Raw genomic sequence first — 26390 nt, 5'->3', positions numbered from 1 at the left:
CTAGAAAAAATTATTTAAAAATTCATATGGAATCAAAAAAGAGCCAGAATAGCCAAGGAAATCCTAAGCAAAAAGAACAAAGCTGCAGGCATCACATTATCCAACTTCAAACTATACTACCAGGCTGTAGTAATCAAAACAATATAAGAAATGAAAAAGGGGCAGTAACTACAAATAAAGAATAAGAAATAATAAGAAAAAAATGCTCTGAACAACCTCATGCCAACAGCTTTGAAATCTTGGGTGAAATGGACATATTAATACAAAAATATATTTTACTAAGATTGACTCAACAAAATCAAAAGGTTCTGTAACTATTAAACAAATTGAAGCAGTGTCTTCCCACAAAGATATGGTCAGATGGTTTTCTAAGCAAATTCTATCAAACTTTCAAGAAACAGAGAATCTTAATTTTATACAATGTTTTAGAAAGTACCAAAAATTAAAGTATATTTCTCAACTCATTCTACAAGGCCACAGTGACCTGTAACCACAATCTGACAAAGATATTAAAATAAAGAAATAAAGGCCTGTTTCTATTATGAAAACTGATGTAGCACTTTTTAACTAAATGTGAGTAAATTGAAACAAACAGCTTTTCTTTATGCTGAGTATGTGATCAAGTCTTATTAAATGTTCCTTTGAAATATGAAGTAAAATACAATTCTCTACTTGAGAATTCTTGTAAAATCCTTGTGAAAACCCTAGAAGGTAGGGGCTGTTATTATACCCATTCTGTAAATAAAGAAACTAAGGCCCAGAGAAGTTAAAGTAATGTATCCAAAATAACACAGCTAGTAAATATTGAAGCCAAAAGAACAGCATGGTACTGGTACGAAAACAGGCACACAGACCAATGGACCAGAATAGAGAGCACAGAAATAAAAACGCAAACCTACAACAATCTGATCTTTGATAAAGCTGACAAAAACAAGCAATGGGAAAAGACTCCCTATTCAGTAAATGGTGCTGGGATAACTGGCTAGCCATATGCAGAATACTGAAACTAGACCCCTTCCTTATACCATATATAGAAATCAACTCAAGATGTATTAAAGACTTAAATGTAAAACCCAAAACTATAAAAACCCTGGAAGACAACTAGGGAATTACCATTCTGGACATAGGAATGGGCAAAGATATCATAATAAAGATGCCATGAGCAATTGCAACAAAGGCAAAAACTGACAAATGGGATCTAATTAAACTTAAGAACTTCTGCACACCAAAAGAAACTATAGACAGAGTAAACTGACAACTTACAGAATGGGAGACAAAATTTGCAAACTATGCAGCAGACAAAGGTCTATTATCAAGCATCTATAAGGACCCTAAATTTACAAGAAAAAACCCCAAACAAGCCCATTAAAAAGTGGGCAAAGATCATGAACAGACACTTCTCAAAAGAAGACATACATGTGGCCAAATAGGAAAATAAGTTCACTTTCACTGATTATTAGAGAAATGCAAATCAAGTGCCAGTGAGATATCACCTCACACCAGTCAGAGTGGCTATTATTAAAAAGTCAAAAAATAACAGATGCTGGTGAGGTTGCAGAGAAAAGGACACACTTATACACTGTTGCTGGGAGTGTAAATTAGTTCAACATTGTGGAAAGCCATATGGCAATTCCTCAAGGAGCTAAAAGCAGAACTACCATTGGACCCAGTAATCCCATAATTGGGTATATACCCAGAGGAATATAAAGCATTCTACCACAAAGGCACATGCATGCAAATGTTCATAGCAGCACTATTCACAATAGTAAAGACATGGAATCAACCTAAGTGCCCATCAATGACAGATTGAACATTCACTGTCAGCATTATTATTTAACAGACTGTCAGAGCTTCAGATGAATTTAATAAGATACGAAGAAGACAAGAAAATAAAATAACAGATATAAACACTGGGAAAAAATAGATGAACTCTTTTGGGAAGTTGTAGGCCCAAGAGTCACTAATAAAAAATATCTACTGTAGAATTAATATGAGAATTTTGTGAGGTGGATGGATATAAAACAAATATATAAAAATAAATAGCTTTTGTCTATCAACAAAAATCGAAACAGGAAAAATAGTCTATTTATGGTAGAGACAAAACTGACAGTAACAAATTTAACAAGAATGGCAAAGAAACATATTTAAGTAAAACTATTACATCTTATTAAAGAACATATAATAGCATTAAAAATGAAACAGCATACCATATTTTTGAATGAAAAGACTTACAATATTCAAAAGACAATATTACCAAAATTTTTAATTCTCTAAAATTTAGTTTATAAATATAATGCAATTCGAATTAGAATCCTTGTTGGCATTAGAGGTGAATGAAATCATCTTAAAGTTTATGTGGAAGAATAACTTCCTTTGAATACGTAGGAAAGATGTAATGAGTAGAGAGAGAAAAATTTTACTAGGTAATTCTTGGAGCCTGTGTATTAGAGGTAAATAAAATTATATTAAAGTTAAAATGAAAGACTAACTGTCTGCAAATATGTATTTAAAAAGTAAGAACGGTGGAGACAGAAAGGGCTTAGCACCTAAAAGAATATGCTAATAAGTCATATTCAAATCAATGTAACATTAATGGTGCATCAAATAAATTAGTGGAACAGAAGACAGAATATAGTAATAGTTGCTAGTACAGACAGTTCCTGACTTATGGTTCAATATGATTTTTTGACTTTATGATGAGTTTGTCAGGATGTAACCCCATCATAAGTTGAGAGGCTCCTTACCAATTACGATGGGGTTCTGGTTTCTATTGAATGCATATTGCTTTAACGCCACAGTAAAGTCAAAAATTTGTAAGTTGAATCATGGTAAGGTGGGATCGTCTGCTGTGTTGCCAGCATTAAATGCATTTTTTTACTTACAATATTTTCAAGTTAGGATGGGTTTATTGGGACATAACCCCACTGTAAGTAAAGGAGCATCTGTACATATTAAAATTTTAACATATAACAGATAGTAGTTCTATGTAGTGAGAAAAGGAAAAATTATTTAATATATAATACTGATACAACTGGAAAAGAGTAAATCTGGACCACTATATCTTGCACCATATTAAAGATAAATTCTAGAGGGGAGGGGGAGCAAGAAGGCCAAAGAGAAGCCTCCAGCAATCATCCGCCCTGCAGGAACAACAAAATTGAACAGCTATCCACACACAAAAGGCACCTTCATAAGAAGCAAAATCAGATCAGCAATCATAATACCCTGAAGAGGGTAGGAAAGACAGTCTTGAATTTCCAGTGCCACCCCTCCCCCCATCCTTTGGCAGCAGACCTGTGGCACAGAGAGAATCTGTGTCTTTTGGGGAGGAAGAGTGCAGTGACTGTGGGACTTTTCATTGTAACTCAGTGCTGCTCTGTCATAGCAGAAAGCAACCAGGGGGAGAATTCAGACAGTGTTCACAGAGGGAGCATTTGGACCAGCCCTAGCCAGAGGCAAATTGTCCATCCCTGTGACAGGTACCTGAGTTACAGCAGGCTCCACCACTACTGGCTAAAGTGCTCTGAGGTCCTAAGTAAACTGGAAAGGCAGTCTGGGACACAGGAACTGCAATTCCTGGGCAAGTCCTGGTGCTGTGCTGGACTTGCAGCCAGTGAACTTGGGGTGCATATGACCTAGTGAGCTGAGGCATCTAAGGGAGTTCTTGTATCACCCCTCCCCCAAACCTAGGCAGTGCAGCTCACAGCTCTGGAAGAGACTCCTTTACTCTGCTTGAGGAGAGGAGAGAGGAGAGTAAACAGGACTTTGTCTTGCAACTTTGATACTAGCTCAGCCACAGTAGAATAGGGCACAAGGCAGAATCCCAAGACCCCCTTTTTAGGCTCTAGCTCCTGGACAACATTTCTAAACACACCCTGGGCCAGAAGGGAACATGGTGCCTTGAAGGGAAGGAACCATTTCTGGCAGAATTCATCACCTGCTGACTAAGAACTGAATAGTCAGCCATGGTAGCAATACAGTGGTAACCATACAGTACTTGACACAGGCCTTGGGTGAGACTCAGAACTATGCTAGTTTCAGGTGTGATGCAGCACATTTCCAGCGTTGGTGGCTATGGGAAGAGACCATTCCTGCTTGAGGAAAAGAGAGGGAAGAGAAGAGAAAGGGTACCTTATTTTTTAGCTAGAGTACCAGCTTGGCCACAGTGGTGTAGAGCACCAAGCAAGCTTCTGAGGTTCCTGATTCCAGGCCTTAGCTCCTGAATAGAATTTCTGGACCCTCTCTGTGCTAGAGAAGAGCCCATGGCCCTGAAGGGAGAGACTGAGGACTGGCAGCATTCACCACAAGCTGAATGAAGAGCCCTTGGGCCTTGAGTGAACAGTGAGGGTAGCCAGGCAGTACTTGTTGTGGCCGGGGCAGTGGTGGCCATGGGGAGACATTCCTCTTCTTGAGGAAAGGAGAAGGAAGAGTGGAAAGGACTTAGTCTTGTGGCTTGGATGTCAGCTCAGCTATAGTAGGATAGAACACCAGGTAGATTCCTAAGCTTCCTGACTCCAGGTCCTGGCTCCTGTACAGCATCCCAGACCTGCCCAAGGGCCAGAGGGAACTCACTGCCCTAAAGGGAAGAGCATAAATCTGACTGAATTAGCCATCTGCTGATTATAGAGCCCTGGGGTCTTCAGTGAACATCAGCAGTAGCCAGGCAGTGGTCACTGTAGGCCTTGAGAGAGACCCAAATGAAGTGCTATGCTGGCTTTGGGTCTGACCCAGCACAATTCCAGTGGTGGTAGCCACAGGGGTACTCGAATCACCCCCTTCCCAGCTCCAGGAAGCTTAGCACAGACAGAAACACTCTGTTTGGGGGAAGGTAAGGAAAGAGAACAAGAGTCTCTGTCAGGCAATCCCAGGAATTATTGGATCTTACCCAAGACCAAGGTGGTATATCTACAAGTCTGCAAGAGCCACAATATTACTGGGCAGGTGGTGCCCTCTAAAGCAGGTATGGCTGCAATGACCAAAGACTTAGATCATAACACCCAAGTATCTTCAAATACCTAGAAAGTCTTACTAAGAAATATGGATACAAACAAGGCCACACTGTGAAGGCTACAATAAATACCTAACTCCAATACCCAGACACCAACATATATCAAGATCATCCAGGAAAACATGACCTCACCAAATGAACTAAATAAAGCACCAGGAATCAATCCTGGAAAGACAGAGGTATATGACCTTTCAGACAGATAATTCAAAATAGCTGTTTTGAGGCAGCTCAATAAAATCGAAGATAAGAGAGAACGAATTCAGGATTCTATCAGATAAAATTTAACAAAGAGACTGAAATAACTAAAGAGAATCAAGTAGAAATTCTTTAGTTAAAAATGCATTTGACATACTAAAGAATTCATCAGAGTCTACTAACAGCAGAATTGATCAAGCAGAAGACAGAATGGGTTATAAGATATTATTTGCAAGCTTCATGGTAAACCTCAAACCAAAAAACATACAACAGATACACAAAAAATAAAAAGCAAGAAATTAACATACCACCTGAGGAAATCACCTTCACCAAAAGGAAGAGATAAAGGAAGGAAGGTAAAGAGAGAAGACGAGAAAACAAATAAAGTGGCAGGAGTAAGTCCTTACTTATCAATAATAACATTGAATGTAAACAGACTAAACCCTCAATTGAAAGACAGAATAACTAAATGAATTAAAAAATAAGACCCCATGATTTGTTGTCTACAAGAAACACACTTGCCTATAAAGACACAATAAACTGAAAGTAAAGGGATGGAAAAAAATTCCATGCAAATGGACACAAACAAAAAAAACTGCACAAAAAACTATATTTATACCATACAAAATAGATTTCAAAACAAAAACTATAAGAAGAGACAAAGAAGTCGTTACATAATGAAAAAGGGGTTGATTCAGCACAAGGATGTAATAATTGTAAATATGTATGCACCCAAGACTGGAGTACCCACATATATAAAGCAAATATTACTAGAGCTAAAAAGGGAGATAGACTCTAATACAACAATAGCTGGAGACTTCAACACCCCACTTTCAGCACTGCACAGGTCTCCCAGATAGAAACTCAGCAAAGAAACATCAGAGTTAATCTGAAGTATAGAACAAATGGACCTAATAGAATTTTAACAAACATTTCATCCAATGGCTACAGAACACACATTCTTCTCAGCACATGAATCATTTTCAAGGATAGACCATGTAACGCCTCAAAAAAAGTCTTAAAACATTCAAAACAATTGAAACAATATCAAGTATCTTCTCTGACCAAAATGGAATAAAACTAGACAGGAACAAGAGGTATTTTAGAAACCATACAAAAGTGAAAAATTAAACAATATGTTCCTGAATAGCCAGTGGGTCAATGAAGAAATAAGGAAGTAAATTTTAAAATTTCTTGAAACAAATTAAAATGTAAACACAACATAGCAAAACCTATGGGATCCAGCAAAAGCAGTACAAGAAGAAAGTCTATAGCAATAAGCACTTACATCAAAAAAGTAGAAAGCTTCAAATCAACATAACAATGCATCTTAAAGCAAGAGAAAACCAAGTCCAAAATTAGAAGAAAAGAAATAAAGATCAGAGCAAAAATAAATGAAATTGAGACTGAAGAAAACAATACAAAAGATCAACAAAATGAAAAGTTGGTCTCTTGAAAAGATAAACAAAATTAACAAACCTTTAACCCAACTAATAAAGAAAAAAAAAGAGAAGACTCAGATAAATACAATCAGACATGAAAAAGGAGACATTATAACCGATACTGCAGAAATTCAAAGGATCACTAGAGGCTACTATGAGCAACTATATGCCAATAAATTGGAAAACCTAGAAGAAATGAATAAATTCCTAGATATATACAATCTACCAAGATTGATCAATGAAGAAATCCAAAACCTGAACAGGCCAATAATAAAAGGGAAGCAAGGATGGTTCAACATATGTAAATCAGTGTGATACATTATATTATCAGAATGAAGGACAAAAACCATAGGATCATTTCAGTTGATTCTGAAAAAACATTTGATATAATTCAACATGCCATCGTGATAAGAACCCTAAAAAAACTGGGTATAGAAGGAACATATCTCAACATAATAAAAGCCATATATAAGAGGTCCACATTTAATATCATACTGAACAGGGAAAAATTAAAATCCTTTCCTCTAAGTCTGGAACACAATAAGGATGCCCACTTTCACCATCATTATTCAACACAGTGCTGAAAATCCTAGCTAGAGCAATCAGACAAGATAAGGAAATAAAAGGCATCCAAATTAGAAAGGAAGAAGTCAAATTATCCTTGTTTGCAGATGATATAATCTTATATTTAGAAAAACCTAAAGACTCCATAAAAACTATTAGAACTGATAAACTAATTCAGTAAAGTTGCAGGATACAGAATCAACATACAAAAATCAGTAGCATTTCTATATGATGACAGTGAACAATCTGAAAAAGAAATCAAGAAAATCATCCTATTTACAATAGCTACAAATAAAATAAAATATCTAGGAATAAACCTAACCAAAGAAGTAAAAGTTCTCCAAAATGAAAACATCGATGAAAGAAATTGAAAAGGAAACCAAAAAAATGGAAAGATATTCCAAGTTCATAGATTGGAAAAATCAATATTATTAAAATTCCCATACTACCCAAAGCAATCTACAGATACAATGCAATCACTATCAAAATATCAATGTCATTCTTCACAGAAATAACAAAAATAATCCTAAAATGTAGATGGAATCACAAAAGACCCAGAATAGTCAAAGCTATTCTCAACAAAAATAACAAAACTGGAGAAATCACATTACCTGACTTCAAATTATACTACAGAGCTATAGTAAACAAAACAACTGGGTACTGACATAAAAACAGACACAGAGACCAATGGAACAGAACAGAAAACATAGAAATAATTTCATGCATCTACAGTGAACTAATTTTTGACAAAAGTGACAAGAACATAGGTTGGGGGAGGACAGTCTCTTCAGTAAATGCTCCTGGGAAAACAGGATATCCACATGCAGATGAATAAAACTAGATCCCTATCTCTCACCATATACAAAAATCAAATCACAATGGATTAAATATTTAAATCTAAGTCCTCAAACTATGAAACTACTAAAAGAAAACATTAGGGAAACCCTCCAGGACGTTGGACTAGGCAAAAGTTTCTTGAGTAATACCCTACAAGCACAGGCAGCCAAAGCAAAAATGGACAAATGGGATCACATCAAGTTAAAAACATTCTGCAGGGATCACATCAAGTTAAAAACCTCCTGCACAGCAAAGGAAACCATCAACAAAGTCAAGAGACAACCCACAGAATGGGAGAAAATATTTGCAAACTATCCATCTGACAAGCGATTAATAACCAGAATACACAAGCAGCTCAAACAACTCTATAGGAAAAAATTTAATAACCTGATTTAAACAAATGGGCAAAAGATCTAAATAGACATTTCTCAAAAGAAGACAAACAAATGGCAAACAGGTATATGGAAAGGTGTTCAACATCACTGATCATCAGAGAAATGCAAATCAAAACTATACTGAGATATAATCTCACCTCAGTTAAAATGGTTTTTATCCAAATGACAGGCAACAGAAATTCTGGCAAAGTTATGGAGAAAAGGGAACCCTTGAACACTGTTGGTGGTAATATAAATTAGTATAATCAATATGGAGAACAGTTTGGAGGTTCCTCAAAAAAACTAGACGTAGAACTACCATATGGTCCAGGAATCTCACTGGTAGTTATAATACTGAAAGAAAGGAAATCGGTATATTGAAGAGATATCTACACTCCCATGTTTATTGCAGCACTATTCACAATAGCGAAGATTTGGAAGTAACCCAAATGTCCATCAACAAATGAACAGATAAAGAAAATGGGGTAAATATACACAATGGAGTACTATTCAGCCATAAAAAGAATGAGATACAGTCATTTGCAACAATACAGATGAAACTGGAGGTCATTATGTTAAATGAAATAAGCCAGCCAGAGAAAGACAAATTTTGCATATTTATTTGTAGAAACTACAAAAAATTAAAACAGTTGAACTTCTGGCAATAGAGAATAGAATGGTGGTTACCAGAGTCTGGGAAGGGTGATGGGGCAAGGTTGGGGGGATGGAAAGTGGGGATGGTTAATGGGTACAAATACATAGTTAGATAGGATGAATAAAAGCTAGTATTTGATAACACAACAGGGTAACCACAGTCAACGATAATATTGTACATTTAAAAATAACTAAAAGAGTATAAATTAATTGTATGTAAAACAAAGACAGGACAAATGCTTGAGGCAGGACACCTCATTTACCCTGACATGATTATTATACATTGTATGCCTGTACCAAAATATCTCATGTATCCTATAAATATATACCCCTACTATGTACCCACAAAAATTAAAAACAAAAAATTTCAAATAGCTGACTAAATTTTTTAAATAAAATCAAAATAAATTCTATATGTATTAATGACTCACTTGGGAAACAAAACCCAGGATACTGTATGTACTATCTAGGAATGGGACTACTTTAATAAGATTACCCAGAAATAATAAAAGATAATTGTTGATTATACCAAAATGAAAAACTTCGATATGGTAAAATTTACTGTAAAAAGTCAATAGATAAATTATTCATTTGAAAAAAATTGAATGTAGAATATAATATTTATACTGTATAAAATTTGCTATAAAATTATCGAGAAAAATTCCAATAATGTAATAGAAAATTTCCAGAATCTATGAATAGGTAGTTCTCAGGAAAGAAAATAAAAATATATGATTATTTTAAATTTTATCTGATTTTAAAATTTTTATCTGTTGCATACTGCTATAAAGTTAATATGATGACTTGTTATCTTCTCTTCCAACACTAGCTTCTCTCCAGATTTCTGTAGTCTATGGTATGCTCCCATCATTAAAGACTCCCAAACACAGGAGGTTCAGAGCCCTTTCTGACTTCCTTCTCTTCCGTGTTTACTCAGACAGATGTTCATCTCCCTGGTCTTGGGTAGTCACCTCAACCCTGATTCTATCTCACCCTTCCCACTGGGCCACAGAGAAGCCTAAATAGACACAGTGGGACAAGCATAAGCATTGAAGTCCAACCAGTTTTGCTTTTACTCTCTGCTATTTACTAGGAACATAGCACCAGTCACGATACTTTGTGGGCCTTGGTTCTCTCCCCTGTAAGATAGGATAATTATACCTGCTTTTCATGGTCGCTATGAGAACAGATAGAAATAATTCACATAAAGTGTCCAGCACACTTAGGACTTAAAAAAATGTGAGTTCCCTTCCCTACTTCAGCTTCTTATGGTTACTCTTGGGATTGGGATACTGGCAAAGATATTTTCAAAATGGCTACTTGACTCCAGTGTCTTGATGTTTGAAATACCTCTATTCATTACTAACGGATTAATTTTTCTAAAACTCTGCTTTTGTGATATCTTTCTTCTGATTATCTATTTTATTGATCCCTTACTATCTTCAGGGAAAATTACAAACTCTTTACATTTACTGTCAAGACACTCATTCCTCTGAGGTGGAGACAAATTTTAAAACCTTGCCCAAGATGCTTCAAACACTTTAAATTTTTTCATTTGGAAAAATGAAGGATTGCCTACAATTCTAGATTCACCTTTACAAGGAAACATAGAAGAGCACAGATATACCAAAGTAAATTTCACTTTATTTTTCTGAAATCTTACGTTGCTGTTGAAATGTCTTTTATATATCCACTTAAGTCTTTCCACACTAAATGGCAAAACTGGAAATGATGACAGCAAGTATTGACCACAGACACAGTTATCACCATAGTGATACTAATAATTAGGCATATTTGCAACTCAAAATAATTAAAACAAGATTTTGTTGTAATTATAAGTAAAAATGTAAACATTTATTCCTGTAGTTATATAACTAGTCACCAAAAACAGCAAACGACTTTTCTTTACCTAGTACTTCTTTTTGCAAATCATAGCATCTGGTTTGCAAGTTTACTTCCTGTTGTCTAGATGTCTGAATCTGCTGAGATCTCAATATGGCTGCATCTGACAACAATTTCAGATTTTTCATTTCCTTTTCAAGGCATACTTTATTTCTCTGGGACACTGTCAAACTTTTATTCAGTATGTCTATTTCTGTAAAAAGAATTCAAAGTTTACAAATAGCCAATAATTGAATCATAAAACATTTCTCTAAAGATTGATTAGTTTCTTTTAGAAAATTAATAGTTGAAAGGTAAGATGACATTTCTGAGATTATAATGACATCTAACTAAAAAGTTAAATTTAAATTCAGTAGTCAGTCTGAAAAAGATAAAAAAGTTTTATTGCTACATGATGCATGAAATCTTTTAACAGTATTTTTTTAGCTTTTAAATTGTATTAAGTGGTAATACAGCCTGCTTTTTAAATACTTATATAAACGAATAAGATCTGTGTAATGTTATAGGTTTTATTGAAATGATTTTTTTTTTAGGCAACATGATTCAGAAAAGTAAATTTAAATGTTATAGCATGAGCTGGTTGGGTGGCATTTCTAAGGGGTTAACTAGAATACATTCTCTACAAATTATGAAGAAAGATTTTAGCAGTAGAGTGGACAGAAGGATGTAGTGTCTGAAACTAATAAATTTATGGGAAGAAAGCATTAGTTAATAATATCTTAATGATTTTAATAGTACTCTGTCCCCCCCAATAAGACCAGAATTCATAATAATCATGTCATTATTCTATTTAGATTGTTTAATAAAAATGTCTTTATAGCTCTACTTAGATTTAAATACGCTAATTTTATACAATTTCATGAGAAATGCATGGAGCATATTATCCTTCAGAATAATTAATAAGCTCCCTGTTCATCAGTCTTTTCTGCACTATTGCCTTCAACTATTATTAAAACACATGAACACACACTCAACAAAGATAAAATAAATGCTATGAAATTTGTACAACCACAATTAATTGAATTGATGAGCATGTGATTTAGATGAAAATTTGGACAGTCTGCTTTTTCAGACATTTCACTTGGAATTCCCTTCTTTGGTTAGCCCATCCTGGACTATGTGATAGGTTCAACATGTGACGAGATGTCAAAAGTGGTTGACATCGTTTATTGCTCTTGGTGCCACCACAGCAGAAACAGCAACCATATGGGCCAGTGAAGACCACAAGCAGAGATACATAGGATAGACATGCAGTAGAGGTAATTTGGCCAGCAAATGGTTACAGGAGAAGTAAAGCAGAGAGCTAGAACAGAGCACAGGAAGAAGAGCATGTTTTAAGGGATCGTGATGAGGAGGATCAGGAATGTAGTACAAGGAGAGAAAAGCAAAATGTATTTCCATGGGTAGAAAGCATGTCTGGGAGAAAAAGCGGCCTTTGTGATAGACCTGGGGAATAAGCACAAGCGGTCTGGCACCTTCTCTATGTTTAGTTTCTGCTCAAAATGGAAAACCTAGAGAAATAAATTGCAGGAACCAAATAAGTGGGATTCTAATATAGTCCAATGATTATTTTATGTGGGAATTTTTTTTCCTCAAAATAGCTATATGATGCTAAAAACTTATGACTATGCACCAATTTGTGTGAGGAAAACTACTAACACACAGTACATAAAATTTTTAAAAGAATGGAGTTAAAGAAAATAAGGTTACAGTTTCCCTACGTACCTAAAAAGTCTTTCTGGGTATTTCTGTAGCCAAAAAGGTGGCTTCTTAAGGCTGAATAAACTATAACATACCAAAACGATATCTATGTTTAAGTCAAAATGACACTGCACAGCACCACACACATGGTGTCACCTATTTATCACTTGCCAAAATGACACTGCTTAGGTTAGCAGGCTCTGTTAGCATACACTATACTCTAAAATAACTACTCATGTCAATGTGACTTTCTATCTGACATTTAAAGAGTAAAAATCTGCAATACAAATTTATTTGTAAAATATATTCTAAGACATGGAAAAGTACATTAAGATTTCAAAACTAACAGAAGCTATAACATTGCTAACATGGAGTTAGGAAAAAGTAAACTCAATGGAGATGAATTAACTTACCTTTTGCAAAATAAACACTCCTTTGCCTATGGCAATCCTGGTGTCAAAGATTCAATTCTACCCTTGCCATTATACAATTCCATACTTGTAAGACATGTGTCCCGATTTGGGGTTCAGAAATTAAGATCCCCACAAGGTCAACCTATACTGGTCATTGTATCCACCTTGAACCTTTCCTGTCTCAGCACCATCCCATGAAGAAGGTCCTCCTATCCTCATATATTCAGCTATCATGGCTCAAATGTTACCTCTGTGCAGAAATCTTTTTGGACCTGATCTGGATGTGATCATCTTCCTGGAACTCACAGCAATTTACATCATTTGTATTGCACTGATCACATGCATACATGTGACCTACTATTGGACTATAAGTTATTTCAGGCCATAGATAGTATCTTATTCATTTCTATTTCCCCATAATTTCTACCATGATGTCTTATGATTAACAAGAGCTCAATAAATACCTAATAAATTAGTAAAGGCATTGCTGAGCAAAGCTTCTAAATTGTTTTTAATTTACCACTAGTTGAAGATCCTGAATATGTGTTTATCTCAGCCTTCATTTCAGAGGCAGGCATTTTGAGCCCCACATTTCTAAATGTCATAGTAGGATAGGCAGTTAAAACACATATCCAAAAGAAACATTTTTAATTGAATAAAATAACTGATCAATTCTATCCCTAAATTCATAAATTTTGTGAAAAATGTGGACTACATTTCTTTTTTTTTATCTTGTTGACTCCTCATTACTTCTTTTTTAAAAACTTATTTATTTATTTATTTATTTATTTACTGTTATTATACTTTAGGTTTTAGGGTACATGTGCGCAATGTGCAGGTTAGTTACATATGTATACATGTGCCATGCTGGTGCGCTGCACCCACTAACTCATCATCTAGCATTAGGTATATCTCCCAATGCTATGCCTCCCCCCTTCCCCCACCCCACAACAGTCCCCAGAGTGTGATGTTCCCCTTCCTGTGTCCATGTGTTCTCATTGTTCAATTCCCACCTATGAGTGAGAATATGCGGTGTTTGGTTTTTTGTTCTTGCGATAGTTTACTGAGAATGATGATTTCCAATTTCATCCATGTCCCTACAAAGGACATGAACTCATCATTTTTTATGGCTGCATAGTATTCCATGGTGTATATGTGCCACATTTTCTTAATCCAGTCTATCATTGTTGGACATCTGGGTTGGTTCCAAGTCTTTGCTATTGTGAATAATGCTGCAATAAACATACATGTGCATGTGTCTTTATAGCAGCATGATTTATAGTCCTTTGGGTATATACCCAGTAATGGGATGGCTGGGTCAAATGGTATTTCTAGTTCTAGATCCCTGAGGAATTGCCACACTGACTTCCACAATGGTTGAACTAGTTTACAGTCCCAACAGTGTAAAAGTGTTCCTATTTCTCCACATCCTCTCCAGCACCTGTTGTTTCCTGACTTTTTAATGATTGCCATTCTAACTGGTGTGAGATGGTATCTCATTGTGGTTTTGATTTGCATTTCTCTGATGGCTAGTGACGGTGAGCATTTTTTCATGTGTTTTTTGGCTGCATAAATGTCTTCTTTTGAGAAGTGTCTGTTCATATCCTTTGCCCACTTTTTGATGGGGTTGTTTGTTTTTTTCTTGTAAATTTGTTTGAGTTCATTGTAGATTCTGGATATTAGCCCTTAGTCAGATGAGAAGGCTGCGAAAATTTTCTCCCATTTTGTAGGTTGCCTGTTCACTCTGATGGTGGTTTCTTTTGCTGTGCAGAAGCTCTTTAGGTTAATTAGATCCCATTTGTCAATTTTGGCTTTTGTTGCCATTGCTTTTGGTGTTTTAGACATGAAGTCCTTGCCCATGCCTATGTCCTGAATGGTATTGCCTAGGTTTTCTTCTAGGGTTTTTATGGTTTTAGGTCTAATGTTTAAGTCTTTAATCCATCTTGAATTAATTTTTGTATAAAGTGTAAGGAAGGGATCCAGTTTCAGCTTTCTACATATGGCTAGCCAGTTTTCCCAGCACCATTTATTAAATAGGGAATCCTTTCCCATTGCTTGTTTTTCTCAGGTTTGTCAAAGATCAGATAGTTGTAGATATGCAGCGTTATTTCTGAGGGCTCTGTTCTGTTCAATTAGTCTATATCTCTGTTTCAGTACCAGTACCATGCTGTTTTGGTTACTGTAGCCTTGTAGTATAGTTTGAAGTCAGGTAGTGTGATGCCTCCAGCTTTGTTCTTTTGGCTTAGGATTGACTTGGTGATGCAGGCTCTTTTTTGGTTCCATATGAACTTTAAAGTAGTTTTTTCCAATTCTGTGAAGAAAGTCATTGGTAGCTTGATGGGGATGGCATTGAATCTGTAAATTACCTGGGGCAGTATGGCCATTTTCATGATATTGATTCTTCCTACCCATGAGCATGGAATGTTCTTCCATTTGTTTGTATCCTCTTTTATTTCCTTGAGCAGTGGTTTGTAGTTCTCCTTGAAGAGGTCCTTCACATCCCTTGTAAGTTGGATTCCTAGGTATTTTATTCTCTTTGAAGCAATCGTGAATGGGAGTTCACTCATGATTTGGCTCTCTGTTTGTCTGTTGTTAGTGTATAAGAATGCTTGTTTAATAAATTTAAGTAAAAGATGAATTAAACAATAAAGACAACTAGAAATACACATTAACAGGTTAGTATTAAGAGTGACTGTAAAGTGTTCCTCAGCTATAATTCACATCATCCTCATCATTTTTGTGAATATCAAATAAATTATAACATTTACAAATTTTATATGTTAAAATGTTCATTTCACTATTTATCCGTACTAGTCATATCCAATAGAAATATGTATAATGCAAACCACACATGTAATTTTAAATTTCCAGCAGCCATATTAAAAATAGAAGAAGAAACACACAAAATTAATTTTAATAGTGTATTTTATTTCATTCCACATATCCAAAATGTTATTTCAACAAAACGCTATATCCACATTTCTAGTGCTCAATAGCCCCATGTGGTTGGTGGCTAACCTATGGGAAAGTGAAGGTCTGCATGCTTCTTAGGCTCCTGGTCATCTTTTCATGTAAGTGGGATAGTTCCTCAACTTTTACTAGAATTATCCTTTAAAAACATTACATTCAATTTATTTTTTCTATACTTAAATTTAAGATATAGGTTATTTGCTTAAAATTCTATGCTACGAAATTGGCATGTTTATATAGCTACTAGGATTGCTGTTAAATTTAAAATGTGTTCAAATTGATCAAAGAAACTGTTAAAGGCAAGCATCAGCACCTTTCAAGTTTTACACATATTTGCACGTTTGTACATCCATGCCCAGGAAATTTGATTGCTCTGATAGCACTAAGAAGAAAGTTTTTTAAAAGGTGAAAAAAGCTCTTATAATAATATAGCTTCAGTTTGACACACCCCATCTGTTGTGTTCACCAAGCTCTTGCTTGGGAATTGAATATACTGTCCTCATGTGTGCATTTCCACCTTTGAGCTTCTGTCATCACCACTGTGTAACTTCTAGACAAGGTCCTTCAGCTTCTGAGGCAAAAGTGATATACAATAATGGTAAATATAAAAGTCAAGGGTTGAAAACTAACTCCTATTTCTTCGTGTTTGATAAAATATAAAATGTAACACTTGCAAATGAAAAGCAAAATGGGCATATACTTTGATTCTGCAATTCCACTTCTAGGAATTAACTACGTTAAAGAAAAAAAACAGGATAAAATCATAAAGATGCATGTATAAAGATGTTCAGTGATGCCTTATTTACAATAGCCAGACTATGATCAACCTACATGTTCATGAATAGAAAATTAGTTAAGTAAGATACACACCTATAATAAAATACTGTCAACATAGTTAATTGGCATGACTATATTTTCATGATATATTTTAAGTGTATATGTACGTATATATATATATGCACAGAAAAGAAAGTTTAGAAAGCTCTATATCAAAATGTTAACAGCAGTTATCTCTGTCTCATGATATTACAGATGATTTATGTCAATTTTTCTTTTTTTTGCCCCTTTTCTGGATTTTCTATGTTTTTATATTGAGGTTGTTTTATGTTTATGATTCCAACAATCCTTAAAGCCTTTTGAATTTGGGAAAAACTAATTAAGTGTTTATATTTTCCTCTTATAAATTCAATAAAAAACTTTCAAAGTGATTTTTAAAATCCAATTTGGAATTGTACTACTGATAATAGCCTACATTAAATTTGCTCTTGGTTTTCAAAAAAGTGTAGCTAATGAATGAAGCCTCTCCTCCCTTTCCAGATTACAGAACATGTAAGCATTACTAAGAAACGTTAGAGAATATTCAGAGGTTCCAAAACCTAATATAAATATTATCAGGAATCTGACTATGAAAATGTCGGTGTACTTTTACTTCCATTTCAATTCCACAAAGTTCACTGAGCACCTACTATGTGATAGGTTCAATTCTCTTAAAACACTAGTAATACAGCATTCAGCAAAACAATCAAAATTCCTGTTTTCACTGAGATTACAACCAGTAGGAGGAGACTGGCAGTAAACACATAAATCAATAAATGAATATTTCTGGTAGTAGTAAATATTATTAAAATTGAAAGAGAAAATCAGGATAGACAAGGACTATAAAGGAAGACAACTTTAACTAGGGCAGTCAGCAAAGATGTTTTTGAGGAGGTGACATTTGAGCTGAGACTTTCAATTACAAGAAGGGACAGCTACTTGTTTGGGAGACCCTTAGCCAATTTCACCTGCATGAATCTGAAGGGCCTCCCTCTTTTCACATATTGTACAGTCATGGCCACAGGTCACATTCAGGGAGAATAAAGTGAGTAAAGCTTTCTGAGGGAGGAGGGTTGTTCCTCTACACAGAGGAGATGTCAGTGTCTCCTTGTTTGTTATTTTTCTAAGATTGTGATACACTGCACTATATAACCGATATAACTGTTCCCAGCTATGTGGTTTAATTAACAGTCCTAAAATGGATAGTTGGCTTAAAAGTTTCCTGAAAAAGAAAACATGGATTACAGAAAATATTAATAATGCAACACTAATGTAAACAAAAACATTAGAGTTGATGTCTCTCCAATTCTAGTATGATTGAATTCACAATTATTGATATTATGAGGTAAATATTCTTTTTTTAATTATTATTATTATACTTTAAGTTTTAGGGTACATGTGCACAATGTGCAGGTTAGTTACATATGTATACATGTGTCATGCTGGTGTGCTGCACCCATATTCTATAAGATGTGATAAGACACTCACAAATGAGAAAATTACCAAGATGACTATTTTACATGTACATTCATATCTTTTATATGAATACCTCATTACAAAGAATAAAATTAAAGAGACTGACAATACTAAGTGTTGGCAAAGATATGCGGCAACTAGAGGTCTCATACACTGCTGGTAAAAATGTGAAAGGAACAACCACTTTGGAAAAGTCTTGGGTAGTTTCTTAAAATGTTGAATATACTCTACTACACAATTCAGCCATTCCACTCCTAGGTATTTACCCAAAAAATAACAAAAACATATATCCAAAAAAAGACATATATGAATGTTTAAATAATGGAAATGATGCATAATATACAGTATATTTACAAAATGAAATATAATTATGTAAAGTATATCTGTATTATTAACTGTGGCAGAAGCAAGATTCCTCTGGCACAGATATGCAGATCCTGGAAGTTAAAAGTCAGTAGAACACTAAAGGTCCAAAGAATATGACTAGTGACTAGCGCACTCTCAGTGTCTGCTCCATTTTTTTTGTTTGTTTTTTTGAGACGGAGTCTCACTCTGTCACCCAGGCTGGAGTGTAGTGGTGCGATCTCTGCTCACTGCAAGCTCTGCCTCCCGGGTTCATGCCATTCTGCTGCCTCAGCCTCCCAAGCAGCTGGGACTACAGGTGCCCACCACCATGCCTGGCTAATTTTTTGTATTTTTAGTAGAAACGGGGTTTCATTGTGTTAGCCAGGATGGTCTCGATTTCCTGACCTCGGGATCCACCCGTCTCGGCCTCCCAAAGTGCTGGGATTACAGGCGTGAGCCACCACGCCCACCTGCTCTATTTAATAATATAGATATCCTTTTTTTTTTTTTTTTTTTGAGACAGAGTCTCACTCTGTTGCCCAGGCTGGAGTGCAGTGACATATTCACTGCAACCTCCACTTCCCAGGTTCAAGCAATTCTCATGCCTCAGCCTCCCAAGTAGCTGGAGTTACAGGTGCGCACCACCACACCTGGCTAATTTTTGTATTTTTAGTAGAGACAGGGCTTTGCCATGTTGCCCAGGCTGGTCTCAAACTCTTGAGCTCAAGCTATTGACTTGCCTCAGTCTCCCATAGTGCTAGGCATGAGCCACCACACACGGCCTAATATAGATATACTTTTTACATGTTTGTTATAATATTCCTCTATTTGCCTAAATTTAATTATTAAAGTTAAATTTCAAATTTAAAAGCATATTGTCATATAAAAATGCATTTCTGAATGCACATATTATTTAACAAAATTGTTAGTAAGTGAAATTAAAGTTTCATGGTTTAACGTGATTTTTTTCCAATATTTAACTATGAAAGTTTTAAAACATAGAGAAGTTAAAATAATTGTATACTGGACACAAATATACACACTACTTAGATTCTACAATTAATATTTTACTATATTTGCTTTGTCATGTAACTATATACCTATCAAACGCTTTATACATCCATCAATCCATCCTGTGAATATCAAGGTAAGTTGCAGACATAAATACACTTCTCTCCTAAACATTTCATCAGACAGACAGAGTTCAACATTTGCATATATTTCTTTTTATTTTTGAGTAAATTTACCTACAGAATTGTACAAATCTCAAGTGCACTGATAGATGAGTTTTGGCAAATGCATCCACTGTGTAATGCAAACCCCTACCAAAACATAAAGAATTACTATCATCAAAGAAAGTGCCTTTGTGCTTTTCCAGTCAATCCTACCCTCCATGGCAACCATTTTTCCCCAGTGTAGATTAGTTTTGCCTGTTTCTAGAACATCGTATAAATGAAATAATATAATATGTATTATTTGTGTCAGGCTATTTTCAAGTAGCATAATATTTTTGAGGATTATCCATGCTACTACATTATCTGAAGTTCATTATATATCCCACTGAATATGTTCAATTGTTTTCTTTTAGAGAACCCATTCTACTACTGATGTACTCCTGAGCTTTTTGCAGTTTTAGGATATTTTGAATTAAGCTTGAATAAAGTTGCTGAATATTCTCATATAAGTATCTTGTGGACATACATTTTCACGTTTCTTGGGTAAATACCAAAGGGTGGAATTTCAGGGTCTTCGGATAGATGTATATTTAGTTTAATGAGAAACTGTCAGATATTTTCTCTAAGTGGCTGTAGCATTTTACATTCTAACCAATTTGTAAAAGGATTCCAGTATTCTACTTCCTCAGTAACATCTGCTGCCATCAGACTGTTTCATTTTAGTCAATCAGACAAGCTAATAATGTTGAGAACATTTTTATATCTTTATTGGCCATTTATGTATCTTCCTGTGTAAAGTGTCTGTTCAGATCTTTTGGTCATTTTTGATTGAATACTTTTATTATTGACTTGTAGGCATTCTTTATGTAACTGGGACAACAGTTCTTTGTCACACATTTTGTAAATATTTTCTCTGTGATTTAACTATTCATTTTCATACTGATAGCTTCTGATGAACAGATGTTTTAATTTTGATAAAGTCTAATCCACCAATTTTCATTCTTTTATAGTTCTTACTTCTATGTCCTATCCATGAAATCTTCATTTATCATCAAGTCATAAAGATATTTTGCTATGTTTCTTCTAGTAGTTTTATAATTTTATCCTTTGCATTTAGGTTTATGATTTATCCTAAATTAATTCTCATGTATGGTGTGAGGCAGAAGTTGAGGTATATTTTTCTACATAGGTATTCAGTTGTTCCAGCACAATTTGTTGAAAGACTTTCTTTTTCCCATTGGATTGTTTTGGTGCTTTTGTCAGAAGTCAATTGATTATATAAGTAGGGTCATTTACCAGGCTATCTTGTTCTATTCATCTTTGTTGATCCATATGCCAGCACTATACTGATTTGATTACTGTATAAATCTTAGATGATGTTTAAAATGCCATCTTTTGGATTGTTTGAACACTTTTTAAAGAGTTATCTTTTAAATTATGTATTAGCTTTTTAGCTACATGTTTCTGTATTTAATTTTTTAGCAGTTGCTCTAGAAATTATAATATACATACTTAATTTATTGGTTTAAATAAAATATTCTACCATGTCACATAAAATACAAATATAGTGCAACAAAATGAATCCATTTATCCACCTCTCCATCCTTTAGACTCTAGTTGTCATGTTACATTGACATACTTTATAAGCCCCACAAAATAATAACGCTTGCTTTAAACAAGCATGTGAGTTTTTAAAAAAATTTTAAAGGAAAAGGAGTCTTTTATATTTACTCATATTTGTCACTTATGGTGCATTTTATTCTTTCCTGAGGATGCTGGGGCTCCATTCATTTTTTTTTTCAATGTTTATCTTTCTTCTTCAAATTGAATAATTTCTATTGATTTATCTTAAAATTCACTGATTCTTTTTTCTGTAAATGCAATGTGCTATAAAAGTCCATCCAGCCTTATATGTGTGATTAGGACCCATGCATAATTTGGTATGCATCTGAACGTTCAGTGCTCCAATTTAACTGGAAAAGCTGTGAAATGCAGTTGTTCTGCCAAACCACACTTCACTCCTTTCATCTTCCTTTCTAGGGAAATATTTTAGTTTGTCAGTTATCATTGAATAACTCGAGGGCTGATTTGTAGATTTTATCCAATGTCAAAAAAGTCAATCTTGCCTTTTTCAAGCCACTTCAAATAACTATGGAAATTATTATCACCCTGTAAAGTACATTGTTTTACTCCTAAGCAAGGGTGAGGAATCTGAGTATCATGTGCAAGGCTCAAGATGACGCTTAGGACAGAACATGCAGAGTAAAAATAGTTTCCTTCCATATCCAGGTAATAGAAAGCTGACAATTGTAGTCCTGTCTTTATGGGATGAAAACAGTCCTTTTACAATACGTGTTCTGAAAGGGAGAACAAATAGATAATAACTCTTTTGGTAACATATTATGGTACACTGGCCAGTGTGTTTTCGGTGATTAAACATAATCCTGTGAATCAGATTAATTCACTTGCTGAGTGTTCATTTGCGGCATCCCGTTGGAATTTGTGTTAGCAGTTTGAGCACTAGTTCTGTGTGCCTATGAACTTAATGCTGCTTATTGTCTCATTCTGACTTCATGGAGAATTAATCCCACCTTTAAGCAAAGGCTACTAAGTTAATGGTATTTTCTGTGCAGAAATTAAATTTTATTTTCAGCATTTAGCCCAGCAATTTTTCCAGTAGGTGCTCAGCTATTTAAAAACAAAACTATTCTCAAACATTCATCATTAGACAACTGGAGTTTTTGCTGGTTTTGTAACCTACCAAAATGGATAGGCTGTTGAACATTCCACATTCAAAAGTTTGGTAGGGTGGTGAGAAATGGGGGATCTTCAATGTTTATTTTAAAATAAGATAAAATAAGTTCTTGACTTAAAAAAAAAAGCCCATCCAGTGAAATTTTATTTCAGACACCATATTTTTCAATTCTTGAATTTCTCATTTTTTAATAGTTGCTTACTCAGATTTTCTTTTTATTCATTACTAGCATATTCTCCTTTATATCCTTGAGCATTGTTATGATAGCTAATTTGAAATCCTGGTTAACTAATTACATCATCTGAGTCAACCGGTTTCTATTCTTTTGGATATGAGTAATTTTGGATCGTACACTGAACATTGTGGGTGTTATGTTATAGAGACTCTGGATTCTTATTATGTTCTGCCAAAGAGTATTTATTTTTTTCTTGTATTGTTTTAACAAGAACTTAATCTGGTTAAACTTAAAGTGTTAAATCTGTTTCCCATAGGGTAGGTGACAGCTAAAATATCAATTACTTTAGTTTTAGATGGACTATTTAGCATCTTCATTGAGCACATGTATTTCAGGGATAAGCCTGAGATTTGGAAAGAGTTTATATGCAAAATTTGAGCTCTCTTTCTCTGGCTTTCACTCCTCTGGCATATCCCCTTACTTCTCAGAGGCTGAGGTTGCCTTGATCTCTATCCTCTAGTCTACAGTTTTCTACCAGATTTTTAGCTTCTTTGCATGGAGCAAACTGTACCCTGCTCTCAGTCCAATATCCTTAAAAAGAAAAAAATTCACTCACTGCCATGCATTTTTCAACATTAAAAAAAACCTTTAATGGACTATTTTTTAGAACAGTTTTAGGTTCACAGGAAAATTGAGCAGAAAGTACAGATAATTCCCATATCCCCCTCTCTCCACACATGCAAAACCTCCCCCACTATGGACCCCTGCAGGAGAGTAGTACTTGTTACAATTGATGAATCAACATTATTATTACTACCCAAAATTTATAGTTTACATTAGGGTTCATTCTTCATGTTGTACATTCTATGAACTTTGACAAATGTATAATGACATGTCTCCACTATTGTAGTATTGTACATATTAGTTTCACCTCCCTAAAAATCTTCTTTGCTCTTCTCATTTATCCTCTGCCTGGAACTCATGGCAACCACTGATCGTTTTACTGTTCCATAGTTTTGTCTTTTCCGGAATGTCGTATAGTTGGAATAATATAGTATGTAGCCCTTTCAAATTGGCATCTTTCACTTAGTATGCCTTCTTTTAATTTTTGATACTCCCTCCATTATGTGTTTGCTTTGGGTCACTCTTTATTGTCTTTGGGTAGCTATTTTTCTAGAATTAAAGTTGTTATCTATAAGAAGGCTGACCTAATATGAGCTACTCAGTCATTAAGAGAAGAGGAGTTTTAAAAACATAGATTAGTACTTTTAACAGTAATGAACAGACTTCTGGCCACAGTTCAAGATAGATGTATCATAGATTATCTTAGATAAACCTATAATAATTAAATTTCAGAGTTGAAATAGATCTTAATGGTCATCTACTCTAACAAGTGATAACAAAGTTAATCCTAATTCCCATCAAATAAAATGAAATATCATTATTTTATTACTTATGATGTACCATTTACCAAAAAGGGACAATTATATTCTAAATATATGTAACAAACCTGCCAAGGCTGTTTCACTTATAGATTTAATTTGTAGAAAAACTTCTCCTTTCAATGAAGTCCAGTTTTGGTAATTATCATATACTTCATTTTTAATACTGGTTAGCTCCCTTTTAGTAAAAGTAAGTAATGAAAGAGTCTTATTCCAGAAATATTTGTACTCTGACAATCTTTGACTGCAAAGTAAAAAAAAATAGGATTTTAAAAAATAGTAAGCATAACAAACATTTCTTCAAAAATAGTTTTAGAGTGACCATATCATCTACTGTCTAATTGGAGACAATTTTGAAACCAAAAGAAGGTGGTATTCATATCATGCTGAGACAAAACACAAACTAGGAATATCTCAGATAGACTGAAGTGTATGGTCACTATAACTCATTTCCATTTTGCCATTATTTTAACTACAAAGAAAGATAGCTAACTACCTTCATATACATCTGTTCTATCAATCTTTTTTTATTCAACCGTAAACATTTAGTGAAGAAAATTAGGTCAGAGAAATTTAGTCTTAGATCCTAAATGAGAATCTTAAAGTCTTATACAGCGTTTGTCCTGCACACCATGGTTATATAGGTAGTGAAAAATCTGGGGTAATAATAAAACAATTCAAAGTGACTGATCCAGTGCATTTGCTTCATAAAATCCGACAGCTCAAAGAAATCACATTTTTGTCATCTCAGTGATTTTATTCTGGTTTTAATTATCTTAATAATCAAATAAAATACAGACACAGATTTGAGAGCAGCAAAAAGGTGATGACTGAAGCCATGAGAGTATAATTATTTTGTCAATATTTACATCCCTGAGTAGACTAAGATCTATAAGGCAGAGGTTATATCTATCTTGCTCATCACAGTCTCTCTAGCATCTAGCACAGTGCCTACTGCATAATATGTGCTCAACAAATATTGAATGAAAGAGTAAATAAAATAGATTCCTCCTCAGTTGGAGAAATGGAAAAGTGAGAAGTGCTAGGGATAACACATTGGACAACACGAACATTTAAGGGACTGAAACTAAAAAGAATCCCTCAAAGGAGACTAGGGGGAACTCATCAGTGAGTAAGAAGACAAGCCAAAAGAATAATGTCAGAAAAGCCAGGGGATATGGAAATTTTAAGAAAAACGTTGTGATCAGTGTTTAAGTCTGCAGAAAAAGGCTGAATAGGGTCCATTTTATCTGGGAGGCCTTTGGTAATTAGTAATTAGTAATTTGGTAATCAGTAATGCCACACAAATTCTTAGCATTGTCGAATTTGGGGAAATTCTTATTAAACTTTTCTTATACATAAGATTTTGTCATTTCAGGTTTTCTTGGAAAGTGATTAAATTGTCTTTGAAACAATGAAACTCATGGGCCAGTTTATCTTAGATTGTCTCCCTGAAGTAGTATATTATGATTTGTATGTTACATTCAATGATGTTATTCATATTTGTGAAATCAGTGAAAACTTAAATCTTTCTCCAATGTATCAGAATAATTAACTCCCTTTCATTAGATTATCAAATAACCCAAGAACTTTAAAAAATTTATCTTTCTATTAATAAATTTGCTTTGATGTAATCAAAAAAGTTATTATGATTTGCTTCTTTAGGCCACAATAATTTCTATTGCCTAATTTGCTTATAAATGCTTTTATTTCATTAATTTTAAAAAATTATATACATCCAAATTAATGTCATTTCTTGCTTGTTTCATTAAAGCATTCTAAAATATCTTACCAAATGGCAATTATAATGGTATACTTCCAAGTCAACTTTCCCTTACTCAGATCCTCCAAATGCCTGTGACTACTCCAATGATATACTGACAACAGAAGTGAGAATCACAAAAAATTAATAATTAATTTTTTTAAAAAGTGAGAGAGAGGAAAAACCTGAGTAGAAAGAGAATTTTTAACCAAATTACAACCCATTCATCTCACTTTCACCAGGAGCCCTCCCAGAACCTTGGAAGGAAGTCCTAAGTGAGAGACTCTGAAACTTAAGCATCATCTGGTTCACAATAAATTTGCCTCTATTGGTAACCTTAACCTTCTCTGTGAAATAAGAGGCAAGAAAAACAGTTGCTAAGAG

At 34.4% G+C, this 26390-nt stretch overlaps 1 protein-coding gene across 4 annotated transcripts in view; it reads right to left on the bottom strand.

Moving 5' to 3' along the window:
* Positions 1-26390, bottom strand: part of LEKR1 (leucine, glutamate and lysine rich 1) — a 214577-nt gene that overhangs the window by 92802 nt on the left and 95385 nt on the right. For all 4 annotated transcript variants that reach the window (XM_054483977.2, XM_054483979.2, XM_054483980.2 and 1 more), the window contains 2 exons: positions 24313-24488; positions 10984-11169 (listed from right to left, as the gene is read on the bottom strand). In XM_054483977.2, coding sequence (XP_054339952.1) covers positions 10984-11169; positions 24313-24488 — 362 coding nt within the window. The remainder of the gene's footprint in view (positions 1-10983; positions 11170-24312; positions 24489-26390) is intronic.

The sequence above is a fragment of the Pongo pygmaeus genome, chromosome 2 (assembly GCF_028885625.2).
Source record: "Pongo pygmaeus isolate AG05252 chromosome 2, NHGRI_mPonPyg2-v2.0_pri, whole genome shotgun sequence".
NCBI classification, from domain to species: Eukaryota; Metazoa; Chordata; class Mammalia; order Primates; family Hominidae; genus Pongo; species Pongo pygmaeus.
Note: the sequence above shows the minus strand (reverse complement) of the source record. Positions and strands in the feature narration are given on the sequence as shown.